We start from the raw sequence: 19758 nt of genomic DNA, 5'->3' as shown, positions 1-19758 counted from the left end.
TAGTCTGATATTTTTATACAAAATATTTATAGTATTTAAATTTATTTTTAAAATAATTTTCTAATCGGGATATGAATACTATCTCAAGAAAACGGACAGTGAATAACGGCTGGTCCAAATGCCTTTCTGTGAAGTTATAGAAGGTGAATGAAGTAATATGACTGCAAACTATTGCGTTCTCTAACATAAATGTCTTACCTCTTCAGATGCTCGTCTCCGATCAGGTAGCACTAGAGTATTTGCATGACTCCCAGGTACTATAGTAGATCCTATACTCATTCTGGGTCCAACTAACATGTACCGCTTCTCTCCTGATCTGTACTGGATGCTGTGACACAGTGTCCCATCATAATTAGTCTCTGGCAGATATTTAGAAGTATAGTCTGTGGATTTGGAGCACTGCATTGCAATCAGCACGATGATGCTTATGAGAAAAAGCACAGAAACTGCGCCCAAAGTTATCATGAGGTAAAATATGATATTACTGTCCTCGTCATCTTTTGCTGCACTTTTAACATCAGAAGCTGCAAAAGCCTCTTTGGGCTCCACAAGTTTGACAATCACAGTAGCTGTTGCTGAGAGAGAAACGTTGCCGTTGTCTTTGACCAGTATGAGCAGTTTATGCTCAGCCTCGTCTGTCTCTGTGAATGAGCGAAGTGTTCTGATCTGTCCTGTATAGCGCTCCAAAGCAAAGAGACTATGGTCAGTCACTTCTTGCAGTGAAAATAGCAACCAACCGTTATATCCTATATCAGCGTCATAGGCTCTGACTTTAGTCACCAAGTGTCCTGCGTTGACGTTTCGGGGAATCTCCTCCACACCTTTAGTCGAGCCGTTGGAGCTGAGTGGATACAGGATGACTGGAGCGTTGTCGTTCTGATCCAGAATGAAGACGTTGACTGTGACGTTGTTGCTTAATGACGGAGTTCCAGAATCTGAGGCAACAACTTGGAACTGAAAAGTTTTCAGCGTTTCAAAGTCAAAACTTTTCAGCGCTAAAATGTCCCCATTTTCAGAGTTTATGTTTAGAAATGAAGTGACTTTATTATCTTCACTTCCATCTCTGATAATATGATAGGAAATGCGCGCATTGTCATTCTCATCACGATCAGAGGCTTTAACAGCAAACACCGAAGCTCCTGGACTGTTCCCCTCAGTAACATAGAAAGTATATGGGCTGAGTGAAAACTCTGGACTGTTGTCATTCACATCTGACACCGTAACGCTTATTGTCTTTTCAGATGATAACGGAGGCTGACCTGCGTCTTTTGCCGTTATTGTCAACTCATATTGTGACTGTTTCTCTCTGTCCAGAGGAGATTTGGTCACTAATGAATACATTTTGTCCTGTAAAGATGGTGACAATGCAAACGGAACATCGTCACCTAATGAACAAATGACTTTTCCATTGACTCCAGAGTCCAAATCATTTACACTGATAAGAGCTACTGTAGTTCCAGGTCTGGAATCTTCTGGGATTGAGCTTGAAAATGATGTTACCTCAATCTCCGGTGCGTTATCATTTACATCAACAATCTTAATAATTACACTCTTTTCCGTAGTTAACGGAGCCAAACCTCTATCTGACGCCTGAATTTCAATCTCATATTTATCCTTTTGCTCATAATCTAGCAGACCTTTTACAGTTATCTTTCCTGTTGACTGGTCAATATCAAAAAGGTTAAACACATTATTACTCACACTGTTGCCAAATGAGTAAACTACCTCTCCGTTCTGACTGTGATCTGGATCAGTTGCATTCACTTGTATGACTTCTGTACCTACAGGAGCATTTTCATTGAGCTTAACCGAATAAAGATCTTTTGAGAAAATGGGCGTGTTATCATTCACATCCAAAACATTTACCAAAATGTTCATGTCTCCAGATTTTGGTGGCTTCCCCCCATCTAGTGCCGTTAGCACCAATGAGTGACTGTGCGCTGCTTCCCTATCTAGTGCTTTTTGTAAAACCAGTATAGGTATTTTACCATCATCTCCTTTATCCCTCACTTCCAAACGGAAGTGGTCGTTGTGGTTAAGTTTATACTGCTGCACAGAAAACTGACCACTGTCTAGATCCCGTGAAGGTTTTAACTGAAATCGTGCTCCGGGTAGAACGGATTCTGAAATCTCCAGTATTTTATTTTCCTCTGGAAAAACTGGAGCATGGTCATTTATATCTAGCACATCTACTCCTACGTAATGGACCTCCAGTGGATTTTCTAGCACAGTTTTAACATTTATCACACACGTACTGCTCTTCGCGCACACCTCTTCTCTGTCGATCTTTCGGCTCACATACAGGATACCATCGTTCTGATTTACGTGGAAAAGGGGTTCAGCACCGCTAGAAACAATCCTGTACTTCCTTGTTTTCAGTGTGCTTTTATCTAATCCTAGATCTTTTGCGATGTTTCCAACAACCGTTCCCTCGTTAGTTTCCTCTGAGATTGAATACCTTAATTGTGCCGACGCCAAGCTCCACAAAAACAGGACAACAATGCAGATGACATCGCGTCGTCTCCCCATTCCTTTCTCATGTCCTCTTTGTTCCATGGTTACACCCGAAAGCATCAGTGTCACTTATAAGGGCAATCCAGCACTGCAGCGATCCAATACAAATCGTCCATGAGTAAAGAACAATCACCCTTTTCCTAAAACAAGCACAAGCACGAACAGCGTATTCCCAAGCTCAGAAACGACTGCTTTAATATCCAAACCGGGACGCTATCAAGAGGCTCAATCAAAATGCAACGATAGAAAACACATTTAATGCTGCCTCTTTTCACTATACTGACACCTTGTGAGCAAAACAATCACTACAGAAAATCAGAACTATGTGAAACTTAAATCGAAAGATCAAACTCATGTGTTATTCTTATTTTGAAGTTTTCGACATAAATTGAGGGGTATTTGTAAATAAATTATAAGGTAGTGCACTCTTGAAAAAACGCTCAAAGAAAAAAAAGTATCTGAAAGTGTGGAGAAGATTCCCTCTAAATGACCAGTAAATTAAATTACTTCATGTCATTAAATTTGATTTATATATCATATCAGTTACAGCTAATAGAGCTCTGTTGGGACTGTTTACTGTGAAGTGAGCATGAACATGGTCAGGACCATGGACAGCACATGCCATAAACTTCAAGAATTTCTAGCTACATTTTCTGACAATATTACATTTCCTACACAAGTCACCAGAGGAATTTTAACTTTTTGTAGTCTATTGCTACAGTACATTCAGTCAGTTTTGTTTGCAGACTGATCTTATCTGCTACTACCAGAGAAAATATGGTCATCTTGGGTTATGAAAGATAATGTTCAAGAAAAAGGACATGAAGACAGCATGAAAAGACAGACAATGACGTTTCGTCTATTTGTTCTTGTCCAGTTCAAGCAACTGAGACCTACTAACCGCCTAATCATAAAGGAAAATGTAATGACCAACACACAAAGTTTGCCAAGGTAAACAAATGAGTACCCCTTTTTCTAAAAGTATGCTAAGGCCATAGAAAAGTATATACCATAGAGTATGCTTGGTCAAAGAAATAAACAGTATTGTGCATAATGTTAAAAGTTCTACTTAAAAGCAGCAAATCCATGTCATGCCAAATCATCAAAAGAATTCTTAGTTTTACCATGATCACAATCTCGTCATCATTTTGACTAAAAAGTTATCCAACTCAGTCAGACTCAGTGAAACCTATTCAGGTAAATTTAAAAAAAAATCTTTCTTTCTTTCTTTCTTTCTTTCTTTCTTTCTTTCTTTCTTTCTTTCTTTCTTTCTTTCTTTCTTTCTTTCTTTCTTTCTTTCTTTCTTTCTTTCTTTCTTTCTTTCTTTCTTTCTTTCTTTCTTGTTTTTTTGTTAGGCTGTGTTGAAATAGTAATGTCTTTTTTCTGACATACATTTGTCATAAAATAAAGGTTCACACTAAACAAATCAGTTTGTGCCTGGTGCATATTGATGCATTTAGAGTAGGTTTTGGGAAAAAGGTTCTTTAAATATGCCTTACCTCAGATGTCTTTCTCCTATCAGGAAGCACTAAAGTATTTGCATGGCTTCCTGGTACTATAGTAGATCCTATACTCATTCTGGGTCCAACGAGCATGTACCGCTTCTCTCCTGATCTGTACTGGATGCTGTGACACAGTGTCCCATCATAATTAGTCTCTGGCAGATATTTAGAAGTATAGTCTGTGGATTTGGAGCACTGCATTGCAATCAACACTATGATACTTATGAGAAAAAGTACAGAAACTGCTCCCAAAGTTATCATGAGGTAAAATATGACGTTACTGTCCTCATCAGTAACTTTTGCTGCACTTTTAACATCAGAAGCTGCAAAAGCCTCTTTGGGCTCCACAAGTTTGACAATCACAGTAGCTGTTGCTGAGAGAGAAACGTTGCCGTTGTCTTTGACCAGTATGAGTAGTTTATGCTCAGCCTCGTCTGTCTCTGTGAATGAGCGAAGTGTTCTGATCTGTCCCGTATAGCGGTCCAAAGCAAAGAGACTGTGGTCAGTCACTTCCTGCAGTGAAAAGAGCAACCAGCCGTTATATCCTATATCAGCGTCATAGGCTCTGACTTTAGTCACCAAGTGTCCTGCGTTGACGTTTCGGGGAATCTCCTCCACACCTTGAGCAGAACCGTTGGAGCTGAGTGGGTACAGGATGACTGGAGCGTTGTCGTTCTGATCCAGGATGAAGACGTTGACTGTGACATTGTTGCTTAGTGACGGAGTTCCAGAATCTGAGGCAACAACTTGGAACTGGAAAGTTTTCATCGTTTCAAAGTCAAAACTTTTCAGTGCTAAAATTTCCCCATTTTCAGAGTTTATGTTTAGAAATGAAGTGAATTTATTATCTTCACTTCCGTCTCTGATAATATGATAGGAAATGCGCGCATTGTCATTCTCATCACGATCAGAGGCTTTAACAGAAAACACTGAAGCTCCTGGACTGTTCCCCTCAGTAACATAGAAAGTATATGGGCTGAGTGAAAACTCTGGACTGTTGTCATTCACATCGGACACCGTAACACTTATTGTCTTTTCAGATGATAACGGAGGCTGACCTGCGTCTTTTGCCGTTATTGTCAACTCGTATTGTGAATGTTTCTCTCTGTCCAGAGGAGATTTGGTCACTAATGAATACATTTTGTCCTGTAAAGATGGTGACAATGCAAACGGAACATCGTCACCTAAGGAACTAATGACTTTTCCATTAAGACCAGAATCCAAATCATTTACACTTATAATAGCCACTGTAGTTCCTGGTCTGGAATCTTCTGGGATTGAGCTTGAAAATGAAGTAACTTCAATCTCAGGCGCATTGTCATTCACATCAACTATCTTAATATTTACACTCTTTTGTGTTGATAGAGGAGCAAGACCTTTATCTGAAGCTTGAATATCAATTTCATATTTATCCTTCTCCTCATAGTCTATCTGCCCTTTTACAGTTATCTCACCTGTCACAGGGTTTATGTCAAAAAGCTTCAATAACCTAGGATGAACAACACTGCTAAATGAGTAAACGATATCTCCGTTTTGACTGTCATCTAAATCCGTTGCATTCACTTGGACGACTACTGTACCTACAGGAGCATTTTCATTAAGCGTAACAGAATAAACATCTTGGGAGAAAACAGGTGCGTTATCATTAATGTCCAAAACATATATTAGAATTGTCATCTCTCCAGATTTAGCAGGTTTGCCCCCATCCAGGGCCGTCAGTGCTAATGAATGGGTTCCCGCTGCTTCCCTATCCAAAGATTTCTGCACAATTAATATTGGTATTTTCCCATCTTCTCCCTTATCCTTTACTTCTAACCGAAAGTGGTCGTTTGAGCTAAGTTTATACTGCTGAATGGTAAAAGGACCGCCGTCTGGATCTCGTGCGGGCTGTAACGGTATACGTACACCGGGTAACGCAGACTCTGAAATTTCCAGCCTTTTCTCTTCCTGTGGAAAACGAGGAGAGTGGTCATTTACATCCAACACCTCCACTGCAACGTAATGTATCTCCAGCGGGTTTTCTAGTACAGTTTTCAGATTTATTAAACACGAAGTGCTCTCCGCGCACACCTCTTCTCTGTCAATCTTCCGACTCACATACAGGATACCGTCATTTGGATTTACATGGAAAAGCGGATCTACATCACTATTAACAATCCGATACTTTCTCTCTTTTAATGTGCTTTTATCTATTCCCAGATCTTTTGCGATGTTTCCTACCACAGTCCCTTCGTTAACCTCCTCCGAGACAGAATATCGCATCTGCGCCGAAGCCACAGTGCACAAAAGCACAGCAGCCATGCAGCTAAGGAAAGATCCTCTCCCACTTCGCCTCTCGTGTCTTCTTTGTTCCATGGTTACACCCTAGATCACAAGTATGTCTTCAGATAATCGATTGCTGCAACATAACGACAAAATCCAAACGTTCCTTATATGAAAATACTCATCTTCTGTCTACAATGAGGGACATAATGCCAAAGAAACACGGTAGTAAGCTCAACAACGGCCGCGAAAAAAGAAATGGAACCAAACAACCCTGGTGGGAAACTCGTGCAAGGCTTCCTGTTTGGATTACACTGACACCACGCGATCTGCGTTCTCACTGCAGGGAAAAATATTATAACAGATTTTTTCATGTTTGACAAAAAAAGTGACACAAATCTCAAAAACATCAGAAGGGTCGGCATAACATTATACAAGAAACAGTTATTACACGACAAAATAAAGTGATATGAGTCAACACGCTGCGTTAACATCAGTAAGTATAAAAAAATATTTCAGTTCAATAGAAACTCAATCAAGCGAGTCCAATAAAGAACTGCTAATGCTGTGCACTACAGTGCTGCCTGACACATGCTGAGGCTTTTGGATTGCTCAGGCTCCTTATTTCATTTATGCCAGTGTTTTAAGCAAAAGAAGGTTGGGAATAGAAGAGAAGGAAACGGAAAAGAAGAGAAAACAGTGGAGATTGTGGGAAAAAAATCCCACGTTCATCACTGTTCAAAGACAAATTGCAAAAGTTGTTTTTTGATTACTTTAAGAATAGTAAATATTCACGACCTTGTCGTCTTAAATGGTTATTTCGTTACGAAGCATGCCATTAATTTCATTCCAGACGCGCTACTAATAAAACAAATGTAAGGAAGGATTGAGACCAGGAAATGTGACGCAAATGTCTTACCTCCTCGGACGCTCTCCTCCTGTCGGGAAGCACAAGTGTATTTGCATGGCTACCCGGGACTATAGTAGATCCTATACTCATTCTGGGTCCAACTAGCATGTACCGCTTCTCCCCTGATCTGTACTGGATGCTGTGACACAGTGTCCCATCATAATTAGTCTCTGGCAGATATTTAGAAGTATAGTCTGTGGATTTGGAGCACTGCATTGCAATCAGCACCACGATGCTAACGAGAAAAAGTACAGAAACTGCTCCCAAAGTTATCATGAGGTAAAATATGACATTACTGTCCTCATCATCTTTTGCTGCACTTTTAACATCAGAAGCTGCAAAAGCCTCTTTGGGCTCCACAAGTTTGACAATCACAGTAGCTGTTGCTGAGAGAGAAACGTTGCCGTTGTCTTTGACCAGTATGAGCAATTTATGCTCAGCCTCGTCTGTCTCTGTGAATGAGCGAAGTGTTCTGATCTGTCCTGTATAGCGGTCCAAAGCAAAGAGACTGTGGTCAGTCACTTCTTGCAGTGAAAATAGCAACCAGCCGTTATATCCTATATCAGCGTCATAGGCTCTGACTTTAGTCACCAAGTGTCCTGCGTTGACGTTTCGGGGAATCTCCTCCACACCTTGAGCAGAGCCGTTGGAGCTGAGTGGATACAGGATGACTGGAGCGTTGTCGTTCTGATCCAGGATGAAGACGTTGACTGTGACGTTGTTGCTTAGTGACGGAGTTCCAGAGTCTGAGGCAACAACTTGGAACTGGAAAGTTTTCAGTGTTTCAAAATCAAAACTTTTCAGCGCTAAAATTTCCCCATTTTCAGTGTTTATGTTTAGAAATGAAGTGACTTTATTATCTTCACTTCCGTCTCTGATAATATGATAGGAAATGCGCGCATTGTCATTCTCATCACGATCAGAGGCTTTAACAGAAAACACTGAAGCTCCTGGATTATTCCCCTCAGTAACATAGAACGTATATGGGCTGAGTGAAAACTCTGGACTGTTGTCATTCACATCTGACACAGTAACGCTTATTGTCTTTTCAGATGATAACGGAGGCTGACCTGCGTCTTTTGCCGTTATTGTCAACTCATATTGTGACTGTTTCTCTCTGTCCAGAGGGGATTTGGTCACTAATGAAAACATTTTGTCTTTTAAGGATGTTGATAGAATGAACGGTACATCTTCATTTACACTGCAGATCACTTTTCCATTAAGACCAGAATCCAAATCATTTACACTAATAAGAGCTACTGTAGTTCCAGGCCTGGAATCTTCTGGTATTGAGCTTGAAAATGATGTTACCTCAATCTCAGGTGCGTTATCATTCACATCAATTATCTTAATATTTACACTTTTTTCTGTGGTTAGAGGAGCCAGGCCTCTATCTGATGCCTGGATTTCTATTTCATATCCGTCCTGCTCCTCATAATCTATTAAACCTTTAACAGTTAATTGTCCTGTTAGTGAATTAATATCAATAATGCTTAATATGTTTTGATGCATACTGTTGCTAAATGAGTAAACCACATCTCCGTTCGGGCCATCATCCAAGTCTGTTGCATTTACCTGAATAATTGGTGTTCCTACCTGAACATTTTCATTTAGTGTCACTGAATAAACGTCTTTAGAAAAAATAGGCGCGTTATCATTAACATCCAAAACTTTTACGAGAATATTCATGTTACCAGATTTTGGTGGTTTACCCCCATCAAGTGCTGCCAGTATTAGTGAATGGCTTCTTGCCGTTTCCCTGTCTAAAGATTTTTGAACAACTAAAATTGGTATTTTTACGTCATCTCGTTTATCCTTAACTTCCAAACGGAAATGTTCGTTGTTGCTAATTATATATCGCTGCACGGAAAACTGACCACTGTCTCGATCCCGGGCGGCTTTCAGCTGAAATCGTGTCCCGGGCAACACTGACTCTGAAATCTCCAGTGTAGCACTATTTTCCGAAAAAGTAGGTGAATGGTCATTTACATCCAAAACTTCCACTTCAACATAGTGGACCTCCAGTGGGGTTTCTAGCACTGTTTTCACATTTATCACACACGCACTGCTCTGCACGCACACCTCTTCTCTGTCAATCTTCCGACTCACATACAGAACGCCATCGTTTGGATTCACGAAGAAAAGGGGATCATCGTTACTTGAAACAATCCGATACTTCCGGTCTTTCAACGTGTTTTTATCTAATCCCAGATCTCTTGCTATGTTTCCAACTATAGTTCCTTCTTTAACTTCTTCAGAGATCGAATATCGTAATTGCGCTGAGGCTAAAGTCCACAAAAGCACAGCAGCTACACATCCTACCAGACATCCTCCCCTCATTTCCGACTGGCGTTTTCTTTGTTCCATGGTTCTATCCAAAATCACCAGTAATCCATCACAAATAGTTTTTTGACCTTTAAAAAAAGACTCCAGGGGTTACCTGATTACAAATACTCCCTTTCTAAACAGGTAAAATGAGGCAAACGCAGACTAGAATAAGAACAGAAAAACTGCGCTAATGTGTTACTGAGGCTGGTGTGAGGAGGACGGATTACAAAGCTATGACGACAATATATTGAGCTGCTGATTTTTGTTATCGCACTGACACCATGCGAGCAGGTGTCTCACAGCAGAGAATTCGTCCAGTTTTTATCATATCTGTTTAATGCAAAATTGTTTTATACTTTGCTACAACTCATACTGTCAAGCCACAAGAAAAGATAAAGACGTGGTGTCCAGAGTCAATAAGAGATCTCAATGATTCCCCTAATAAAAAACAAAACAAAAACACGGCCTTTCAGACAATGATCTAACGTTATTTTCTAAAGCCAAAACAATACGTTAAATGATCTACAAACTGTACGTTTGTCTTTTTGTACTTGTAATATTCGAGGAACAGAGAAAGCGTGGGAATTCTTTTCAGCACCATGGACAGCAATTACAAACCACAAGGAAAGCTACGGCCCATTAAGCTGGTTGCATAAGGATTGATATTTACATATATTAGATAAACATAAGTATATTATAAACTGCTAAGTGTCAGGTTAAGAAGCTTCAAAATATGACAAACGTGGAAAAATGTTTTAGGACATAAAATACTGCATATGTTGCCAGAAACACATTAGGGTTTTTTGCAAGAGGTCTGGTTATGAATACGTAAGATTTCTTAAGCCATCATAAATTCATGAATAGAAATATGCTTATTTCGCAAAATAAAATAAAAACTTTTAATATCTCTTACCTCTCCAGATGTCCTTCTCCTGTCAGGCAGCACTAGAGTATTTGCATGACTGCCCGGAACTATAGTAGATCCTATGCTCATTCTGGGTCCAACTAGCATGTACCGCTTCTCTCCTGATCTGTACTGGATGCTGTGACACAGTGTCCCATCATAATTAGTCTCTGGCAGATATTTAGAAGTATAGTCTGTGGATTTGGAGCACTGCATTGCAATCAGCACGATGATGCTGACGAGAAAAAGCACAGAAACTGCTCCCAAAGTTGTCATGAGGTAAAATATGACGTTACTGTCCTCATCATCTTTTGCTGTACTTTTAACATCAGAAGCTGCAAAAGCCTCTTTGGGCTCCACAAGTTTGACAATCACAGTAGCTGTTGCTGAGAGAGAAACGTTGCCGTTGTCTTTGACCAGTATGAGCAGTTTATGCTCAGCCTCGTCTGTCTCTGTGAATGAGCGAAGTGTTCTGATCTGTCCCGTATAGCGGTCCAAAGCAAAGAGACTGTGGTCAGTAACTTCTTGCAGTGAAAAGAGCAACCAGCCGTTATATCCTATATCAGCGTCATAGGCTCTGACTTTAGTCACCAAGTGTCCTGCGTTGACGTTTCGGGGAATCTCCTCCACACCTTGAGCAGAACCGTTGGAGCTGAGTGGATACAGGATGACTGGAGCGTTGTCGTTCTGATCCAGGATGAAGACGTTGACTGTGACATTGTTGCTTAGTGACGGAGTTCCAGAATCTGAGGCAACAACTTGGAACTGGAAAGTTTTCATCGTTTCAAAATCAAAACTTTTCAGCGCTAAAACGTCGCCATTTTCAGTGTTTATGTTTAGAAATGAAGTGACTTTATTATCTTCACTTCCATCTCTGATAATATGATAGGAAATGCGCGCATTGTCATTCTCATCACGATCAGAGGCTTTAACCGAAAACACTGAAGCTCCTGGATTATTCCCCTCAGTAACATAGAAAGTATATGGGCCGAGTGAAAACTCTGGACGGTTGTCATTCACATCTGACACCGTAACGCTTATTGTCTTTTCAGATGATAACTGTGGCTGACCTGCGTCTTTTGCTGTTATTGTCAACTCGTATTGTGACTGTTTCTCTCTGTCCAGAGGGGATTTGGTCACTAATGAAAACATTTTGTCTTTTAAGGATGTTGATAGAATGAACGGTACATCTTCATTTACACTGCAGATCACTTTTCCATTAAGACCAGAATCCAAATCATTTACACTAATAAGAGCTACTGTAGTTCCAGGCCTGGAATCTTCAGGGATGGAATTTGAAAACGAAGTAACCTCAATCTCAGGTGCGTTATCATTCACATCAACTATTTTGATTATGACGCTTTTTTCTGTGGTAAGAGGAGCGAAACCTTTATCTGATGCCTGGATTTCTATTTCATATTTGTCCCTTTCTTCGTAATCTATTAAATTTTTAACCGTTATTTCCCCTGTCATTGAATCAATGTCAAATAGATTTAATATATTTTGATTCATACTGTTGCTAAATGAGTAAACTATCTCTCCATTAGGCCCATCATCCATATCCGTTGCATTTACTTGTACGACTATTGTGCCGAGGGGAATATTTTCACTGAGTGTAAAAGAATAATCATGTTTAGGGAAAGCAGGTGCGTTATCATTAATATCCAAAACATTTACCAGGATATTCATGTCACCTGATTTCGGAGGTTTGCCCCCATCCAGGGCCTTCAGTATTAGTGAATGGCTTCCTGCTATTTCTCTGTCTAAAGATTTTTGAACAACTAAAATAGGTATTTTACCATCGTCTCCTTTATCCTTAACTTCCAAACGGAAATGGTCGTTGTTGCTAAGTTTATACTGCTGCACGGAAAACTGACCAATGTCTCGATCAAGCGCAGCTTTCAGCTGGATTCGTGCTCCGGGCAACACTGACTCTGAAATCTCCAATTTCTTGTCTTTTTCGTGGAAAATGGGCTCATGGTCATTTATATCTACAACCTCCACTTCCACATAATGGACCTCCAGCGGGTTTTCTAGCACTGTTTTCACATTTATTACACACGCACTGCTCTGCGCACAAACCTCCTCTCTGTCAATCTTTCTGCTCACATACAGACCACCATCGTTTGGATTCACGTAGAAAAGGGGATCCGCAGTACTTGAAACAATTCGATACTTCCGGTCTTTCAACGTGTTTTTATCTAATCCCAGATCTCTTGCTATGTTTCCAACCATAGTTCCGTCTTCAACTTCTTCAGAGATCGAATACCTTAATTGCGCTGAGGCTACAGTCCACAAAAGCACAACAGCTACACATCCAAACAGATATCCTCTCGCTATTTCTCGTTCACGTTTTCTTTGTTCCATGGTCTTGTCCTTAATGTTCAAAGATCTATCACAGAAAACATCGCGACGTCGTGATAGAACACAGTGTTTTTCACTACTGTAAACAATCCTGTTCTTAAGAAAATAGGAATAAAATGATCGCAGTTACAGGGAAGAATGAGAACAGAAGAGAATGCGGTAACGTCGAAGTGAGAGCCTTATCAGGAGGAGGAACCACATTACAATGAGACAACGTCACACACTGCTGACTTGTGATATTGTACTGACACCATGCGACCAAGTGTTTCTCTTCGGTGAAACGAAGTATTAGCGTACCAGCTGAATGGTACACTGTTCTGTATCTGCCTGTAAATCTGTGACCAAACGCGATCGATAGTTGAAAAGAGACAAGCCTTCACCTTCAATCACACGCTACTGTGGCTGAGGCTATTCCTTCTTGTGTGCTTAAATTATGAGTCCAAACATCTAAAACATACACACAGTAACGACAAACTATTAATCCTGACTTTGCTTCCATTATACTGACACCACATGACCAAAAGTCTAACTGCAGACAACACACTAGTAATGCATTAGTTAAAAATAAGTAAAATGAGTACCCTGGGGTAATACCAACCCAATGCTTCTTTTGTTGTATTCTCATCATGTAGGAATATTAAATGTTTACTCTGTATCGTTACAATTGTTGCAAAGAACAAGTTAAGATTCCTGGTTCGTTATATGAGTTACAACTACACATACTTGAAACAGGATTTTCAACACCATGTAAAGCGATAGTCAGAAACTTCACCTTGGTCCAGTTGAGTTATGCGTTGTTATCGTTCATATTTTTTATAAAGAAGAAAAACGTAAAAACACCCCTAATTAAAATACTGTTTTTTAAATCTGTTTTAGTTCCTTAATCTGTCTTTGCAGCTGGATGTTTTTTTAAAAGTTGTTTGACTTTAGAATGGCATTTAATATATTAAATATACTCTATGTCTAAAATGACTTGTCTCGTATTTTAAAGAAAAGCCTAACTCATTTCATTTTATACTGACACAGAGAGAGAAGAATAATTCTTACGAATAAAATCTTGGCAGATGTTCTTGGATATCGCTCAAGTTGTTTCCATAAGTATTAGTTGTAAACACAAATTTCCACAAACTATAATCAGTGCATGAATGCGAATGTACTGTGCATTTATTTAATTGGAAAATGTTGAATATTCCTTACCTCTTCAGATGTGCGTCTCCTATCAGGAAGCACTAGTGTATTTGCATGACTGCCCGGAACTATAGTAGATCCTATACTCATTCTGGGTCCAACTAGCATGTACCGCTTCTCTCCTGATCTGTACTGGATGCTGTGACACAGTGTCCCATCATAATTAGTCTCTGGCAAATATTTAGAAGTATAGTCTGTGGATTTGGAGCACTGCATTGCAATCAGCACGATGATGCTTATGAGAAAAAGTACAGAAACTGCGCCCAAAGTTATCATGAGGTAAAATATGACGTTACTGTCCTCATCATCTTTTGCTGTACTTTTAACATCAGAAGCTGCAAAAGCCTCTTTGGGCTCCACAAGTTTGACAATCACAGTAGCTGTTGCTGAGAGAGAAACGTTGCCGTTGTCTTTGACCAGTATGAGCAGTTTATGCTCAGCCTCGTCTGTCTCTGTGAATGAGCGAAGTGTTCTGATCTGTCCTGTGTAGCGGTCCAACGCAAAGAGACTATGGTCAGTCACTTCTTGCAGTGAAAATAGCAACCAGCCGTTATATCCTATATCAGCGTCATAGGCTCTGACTTTAGTCACCAAGTGTCCTGCGTTGACGTTTCGGGGAATCTCCTCCACACCTTGAGCAGAACCGTTGGAGCTGAGTGGATACAGGATGACTGGAGCGTTGTCGTTCTGATCCAGGATGAAGACGTTGACTGTGACGTTGTTGCTTAGTGACGGAGTTCCAGAGTCTGAGGCAACAACTTGGAACTGGAAAGTTTTCAGCGATTCAAAGTCAAAACTTTTCAGCGCTAAAATTTCCCCATTTTCAGAGTTTATGTTTAGAAATGAAGTGACTTTATTCTCTTCACTTCCGTCTCTGATAATATGATACGAAATGCGCGCATTGTCATTCTCATCACGATCAGAGGCATTAACAGAAAACACTGAAGCTCCTGGACTGTTCCCCTCAGTAACATAGAAAGTATATGGGCTGAGTGAAAACTCTGGACGGTTGTCATTCACATCTGACACCGTAACGCTTATTGTCTTTTCAGATGATAACGGAGGCTGACCTGCGTCTTTTGCTGTTATTGTCAACTCATATTGTGACTGTTTTTCCCTGTCCAGAGGGGATTTGGTCACTAATGAAAACATCTTATCCTGTAAAGATGGTGATAAAGCAAACGGAACATCCTCACCTACGAAACAAATAACTTTTCCATTAAGACCAGAATCCAAGTCGTTTACACTAATAAGAGCTACTGTAGTTCCAGGTCTGGAATCTTCTGGGATTGAGCTTGAAAATGATGTTACCTCAATCTCAGGTGCGTTATCATTCAAGTCAACAATCTTTATTTTTACGCTCTTTTCTGTAGTTAGAGGAGCCATACCTTTATCTGACGCCTGGATTTCTATTTCGTATTTTTCCCTCTCCTCATAGTTTATCAACCCTTTAACGCTTAACTCTCCTGTTAATGGACTGATAGCAAAGAAATTTAAATCTTTTTGATTTATACTCTTACCAAATGAATAAACTACATCTCCGTTAGGTCCATCATCTAAGTCTATTGCATTTACTTGTATGACTATTGTACCAAGTGGTGTATTTTCATTGAGCGTAACAGAATAATCATCTTTAGAGAAAGCAGGAGCGTTATCATTAACATCAAGAACATTTACCAGAATATTCATTTCGCTTGATTTCGGAGGTTTACCCCCATCCAGCGCCGTCAGTGATAATACATGGCTCCCTGCAGCTTCCCTGTCTAAGGATTTTTGAACAACTAAAATAGGTATTTTTCCATCATCTCCTTTATCCTTAATTTCCAACCGGAAGTGATCGTTGTTGCTAAGTTTATACTGCTGCACGGAAAACTGTCCACTGTCTTGGTCACGTGCTGCTTTCAGCTGAAATCGTGTCCCGGGTAATACTGACTCTGAAATCTCAAGGGTTGTCTGGTTGTCTTGGAAGCTGGGTGAATGATCATTTATATCCAGCACTTCTACTCTAGCATAATGGACCTCCAGTGGGTTTTCTAGCACAGTTTTAACATTTATTACACACGCACTGCTCTGCGCACACACTTCCTCTCTGTCAATCTTTCTGCTCACATACAGAACACCATCGTTTGGATTCACATAGAACAGGGGATCCGCATTACTTGAAACAATCCGATACTTCCGGTCTTTCAACGTGTTTTTATCTAATCCCAGATCTCTTGCTATGTTTCCAACCACAGTTCCTTCGTTAACCTCCTCGGAGATCGAGTATCGCAACTGCGCTGATGCTACAGTCCACAAAAGCACAGCAAATACGCATCCGACCAGATATCCTCTCCTCATTTCCGACTGGCGTTTTCTTTGTTCCATGATGAAAACGAAAATTTTCAATAATCCATCACAATGACTATAAATCTGTTGGAAATGCAAAAAAAGAACAACCTCGTTCTTGCAAACACTCCTGTGATATTTGTACATGCAAAACCTGGTGTAAACCCAGAGAACAATCCGCGAAACGATGCTCCCCTTGTCGATGTGAAATAGCTAAGGGGTGGAACCAAAAAGCAGTAAGGACAAGCTTGTGGGTGGAAGGTTTTCTATATCGCACTGACACCATGCGAGTTTTATTCTCATTACAGAAAATTGGCTTCATATTGGATTATTAGAGCAGTATGATCGGTTTATGAAAAGCGAAGAAGAGATTTAGTGTCCATCAGAAGATTACAAATCCAACACAAATTAAAAAATATATAATCTCTTTATTTCACGCAGAACCAGCGAGTATTTTAAATTTGTATTGTTGTTATCTCACGAGTTAAGCAAATCGTGTCACTGCAGAATTACCTTGAAACGAAGCAAGGCACTTTTCAGCACCAAGGATAGTTATTTAGTTTGCAAATTGCTTTCACTGAGTGAGTCCCGCACATTTTTGTATCTCATTAATTGACTGGTAGCTAAAAACACTCACTTGTCTGAAATAAATCAACCTTGATTTGTTGCTCAATAATTTCAGAATAACAAGGTATTATAATAATGTCCAATGAGACACTTTAAAATATCACAGCTGCTCTGATCGAGGTGAGGGAGATGAAAGGGATGCATTTTTGTATGACTAGTGATTAAAATGAAAAGTACAACTTAGGGGAAGAACGTTATATTTTAAGGTATGCCTTACCTCAGATGTTCTCCTCCTGTCAGGAAGCACGAGTGTATTCGCATGACTCCCAGGTACTATAGTAGATCCTATACTCATTCTGGGTCCAACTAGCATGTACCGCTTCTCTCCTGATCTGTACTGGATGCTGTGACACAGTGTCCCATCATAATTAGTCTCTGGCAGATATTTAGAAGTATAGTCTGTGGATTTGGAGCACTGCATTGCAATCAGCACGATGATGCTGACGAGAAAAAGTACAGAAACTGCGCCCAAAGTTACCATGAGGTAAAATATGACATTACTGTCCTCATCATCTTTTGTCGCACTTTTAACATCAGAAGCTGCAAAAGCCTCTTTGGGCTCCACAAGTTTGACAGTCACAGTAGCTGTTGCTGAGAGAGAAACGTTGCCGTTGTCTTTGACCAGTATGATCAGTTTTTGCTCAGCCTCGTCTGTCTCTGTGAATGAGCGAAGTGTTCTGATCTGTCCTGTATAGCGGTCCAAAGCAAAGAGACTGTGGTCAGTAACTTCCTGCAGTGAAAAGAGCAACCAGCCGTTATATCCTATATCAGCGTCATAGGCTCTGACTTTAGTCACCAAGTGTCCTGCGTTGACGTTTCGAGGAATCTCCTCCACACCTTGAGCAGAGCCGTTGGAGCTGAGTGGATACAGGATGACTGGAGCGTTGTCGTTCTGATCCAGGATGAAGACGCTGACTGTGACGTTGTTGCTTAGTGACGGAGTTCCCGAATCTGAGGCAACAACTTGGAACTGGAAAGTTTTCAGCGTTTCAAAGTCAAAACTTTTCAGCGCTAAAATCTCCCCATTATCCGAGTTTATATTTAGAAATGAACTGATTTTATTATCTTCACTTCCGTCTCTGATGATATGATAGGAAACGCGTGCACAGTCATTTTCATCACGATCAGAGGCTTTCACCGCAAATACGGAGGCTCCTGGACTGTTATTCTCTGTGATATAAAACGTGTAAGGACTTGTTGAAAACTCTGGACTGTTGTCGTTTACATCTGATATAACCACGCTTATAGTCTTTTCAGTTAAATGGGGAGGTTCACCTGAGTCCTTTGCAATAATCGTGACATCATATTGAGAAGTAATTTCTCTGTCTAACTGGGAGATGGTAACTATAGCGTACATATTTTCCTGTAATGATGGAGATAACGTAAACGGGACTCCTTGTTTGATTGAGCAAATGACCTTACCATTGATTCCAGAGTCTAAATCGGTGACACTAATGAGGGCCACTGTAGTTCCTATCTTTGAATCTTCCTTGATAGAACTAGAAAATGATGTCACTTCTATCTCAGGTGCATTGTCATTCACGTCAGCAACGGTTATCACGACACTCTTGCCAGTTTTTAATGGAACATGTGCCTTATCAGATGCCTGAATATCAATTTCATAACTTGTACTTTTCTCGAAATCTAACTTACCTGTTACATGAATTTCGCCAGTGTTTGCATCTATACTAAAAAGCTCCATTATTTTTGGATCGACTTCGTTACCGAATGAATATATTATTTCACCGTTTGCTCCCTGGTCCAAATCTGTTGCATTCACTTGAATGACGACAGTACCAGTGGGGATGTTTTCTTTAAGTGTAGCAGAATACAGCTCTTTGGTGAACACTGGGGAATTGTCATTAATATCAAGTACATCCACAGTGATTTCTATATCGCCTGATTTCGCCGGTTTCCCTCCATCAACGGCTGTTAAACGTAACTTGTGCTTCTCGTTTGTTTCTCTGTCTAACTGCTTCTGCAGAACTAAGAATGGTATTTTCTGGTCTTTGCCACGGTCCTTTACTTCTACTCTAAAATATTCATTATGACTTAGTTTATATTGCTGAATTGCGAATTGGCCCACATCGGGGTCACGCGCGGCCTGTAGCTGAAATCTCGCTCCTGGTAGAGCCGACTCGGAAATTTCAAGCCTTTTCTCTTTCTCTGGAAAAACGGGAGAATGATCATTTATGTCTAGTATTTCCACTGCCACATAGTGAATCTCTAGTGGGTTTTCTAGCACGGTTTTTAGGTTGATGGTGCATGCACTGCTTCGTTCGCACACCTCTTCCCTGTCTATCCTTCTTTTCACATACAGGATGCCATCGTTTTGATTCACCTGGAACAGTGATTCCGTTGAGCCTGTTACAATGCGGTATCCTCTGCCTTTGAGTGCACTCTTATCAAGCCCCAAATCCTTAGCTATATTTCCCACGATGGTTCCATCTTGAACCTCCTCGGATATGGAATATCTGATCTGTGCAAAAGCTCCGCTACATAAAATAACCAAAACAATTATGAAGACGAACCAACACCGCCGGTCCTTCCGTGCTTTGCCTTCCCTTTGTTCCATGACAAAGATGACTGAAAATAGTCCATAAAATCCCTGCTTGCAAAGCCAGCCAGTGTCCGATGATCCTGTATGTTAACCAGGATCTGTTTTGGGGGAATGCTCTGAAAATAAAGCACACTCGTTGCCGTGAATCACGATCTTACCTTGAAATTTGCTATTTGAGAGAAAAATAGCATATCGGCTCGGTTGAAATACCACTCGTGACGTAAGGTACTGCCAAATACAGAGAACCACTGAACTACACTGACATCAAGCG

At 40.4% G+C, this 19758-nt stretch overlaps 2 protein-coding genes across 18 annotated transcripts in view; both read right to left on the bottom strand.

Annotated features, from left to right (window-relative positions):
- Positions 1–19758, bottom strand: part of LOC146717655 (protocadherin alpha-C2-like) — a 214921-nt gene that overhangs the window by 145941 nt on the left and 49222 nt on the right. The window contains exon 1 of one of the 17 annotated variants that reach the window (XM_085479188.1): positions 10430–12811. The exons of 13 other annotated variants lie outside the window; for them this stretch is intronic. In XM_085479188.1, the coding sequence (XP_085335314.1) occupies positions 10430–12787 (2358 nt within the window). In that variant the 5' untranslated portion in view covers positions 12788–12811. 3 more of the 17 variants (XM_085479154.1, XM_085479135.1, XM_085479095.1) reach the window with 3 other exon arrangements.
- On the bottom strand, positions 13949–19695 carry LOC146717658 (uncharacterized). The gene is made up of 2 exons (XM_085434437.1): positions 17145–19695; positions 13949–16513 (listed from the first exon to the last, which is right to left on the bottom strand). The coding sequence occupies exons 1-2, from the start codon at positions 19500–19502 to the stop codon at positions 13949–13951; spliced, it is 4923 nt and encodes a 1640-aa protein (XP_085290563.1). The 5' UTR covers positions 19503–19695.

The sequence above is a fragment of the Copadichromis virginalis genome, linkage group LG2 (genome assembly GCF_057382275.1).
Source record: "Copadichromis virginalis isolate Kocher_CV1m ecotype Utaka linkage group LG2, C_Virginalis_male_GT1.1, whole genome shotgun sequence".
NCBI lineage: Eukaryota > Metazoa > Chordata > Actinopteri > Cichliformes > Cichlidae > Copadichromis > Copadichromis virginalis.
This window is presented reverse-complemented; position numbering and strand designations above follow the sequence as displayed.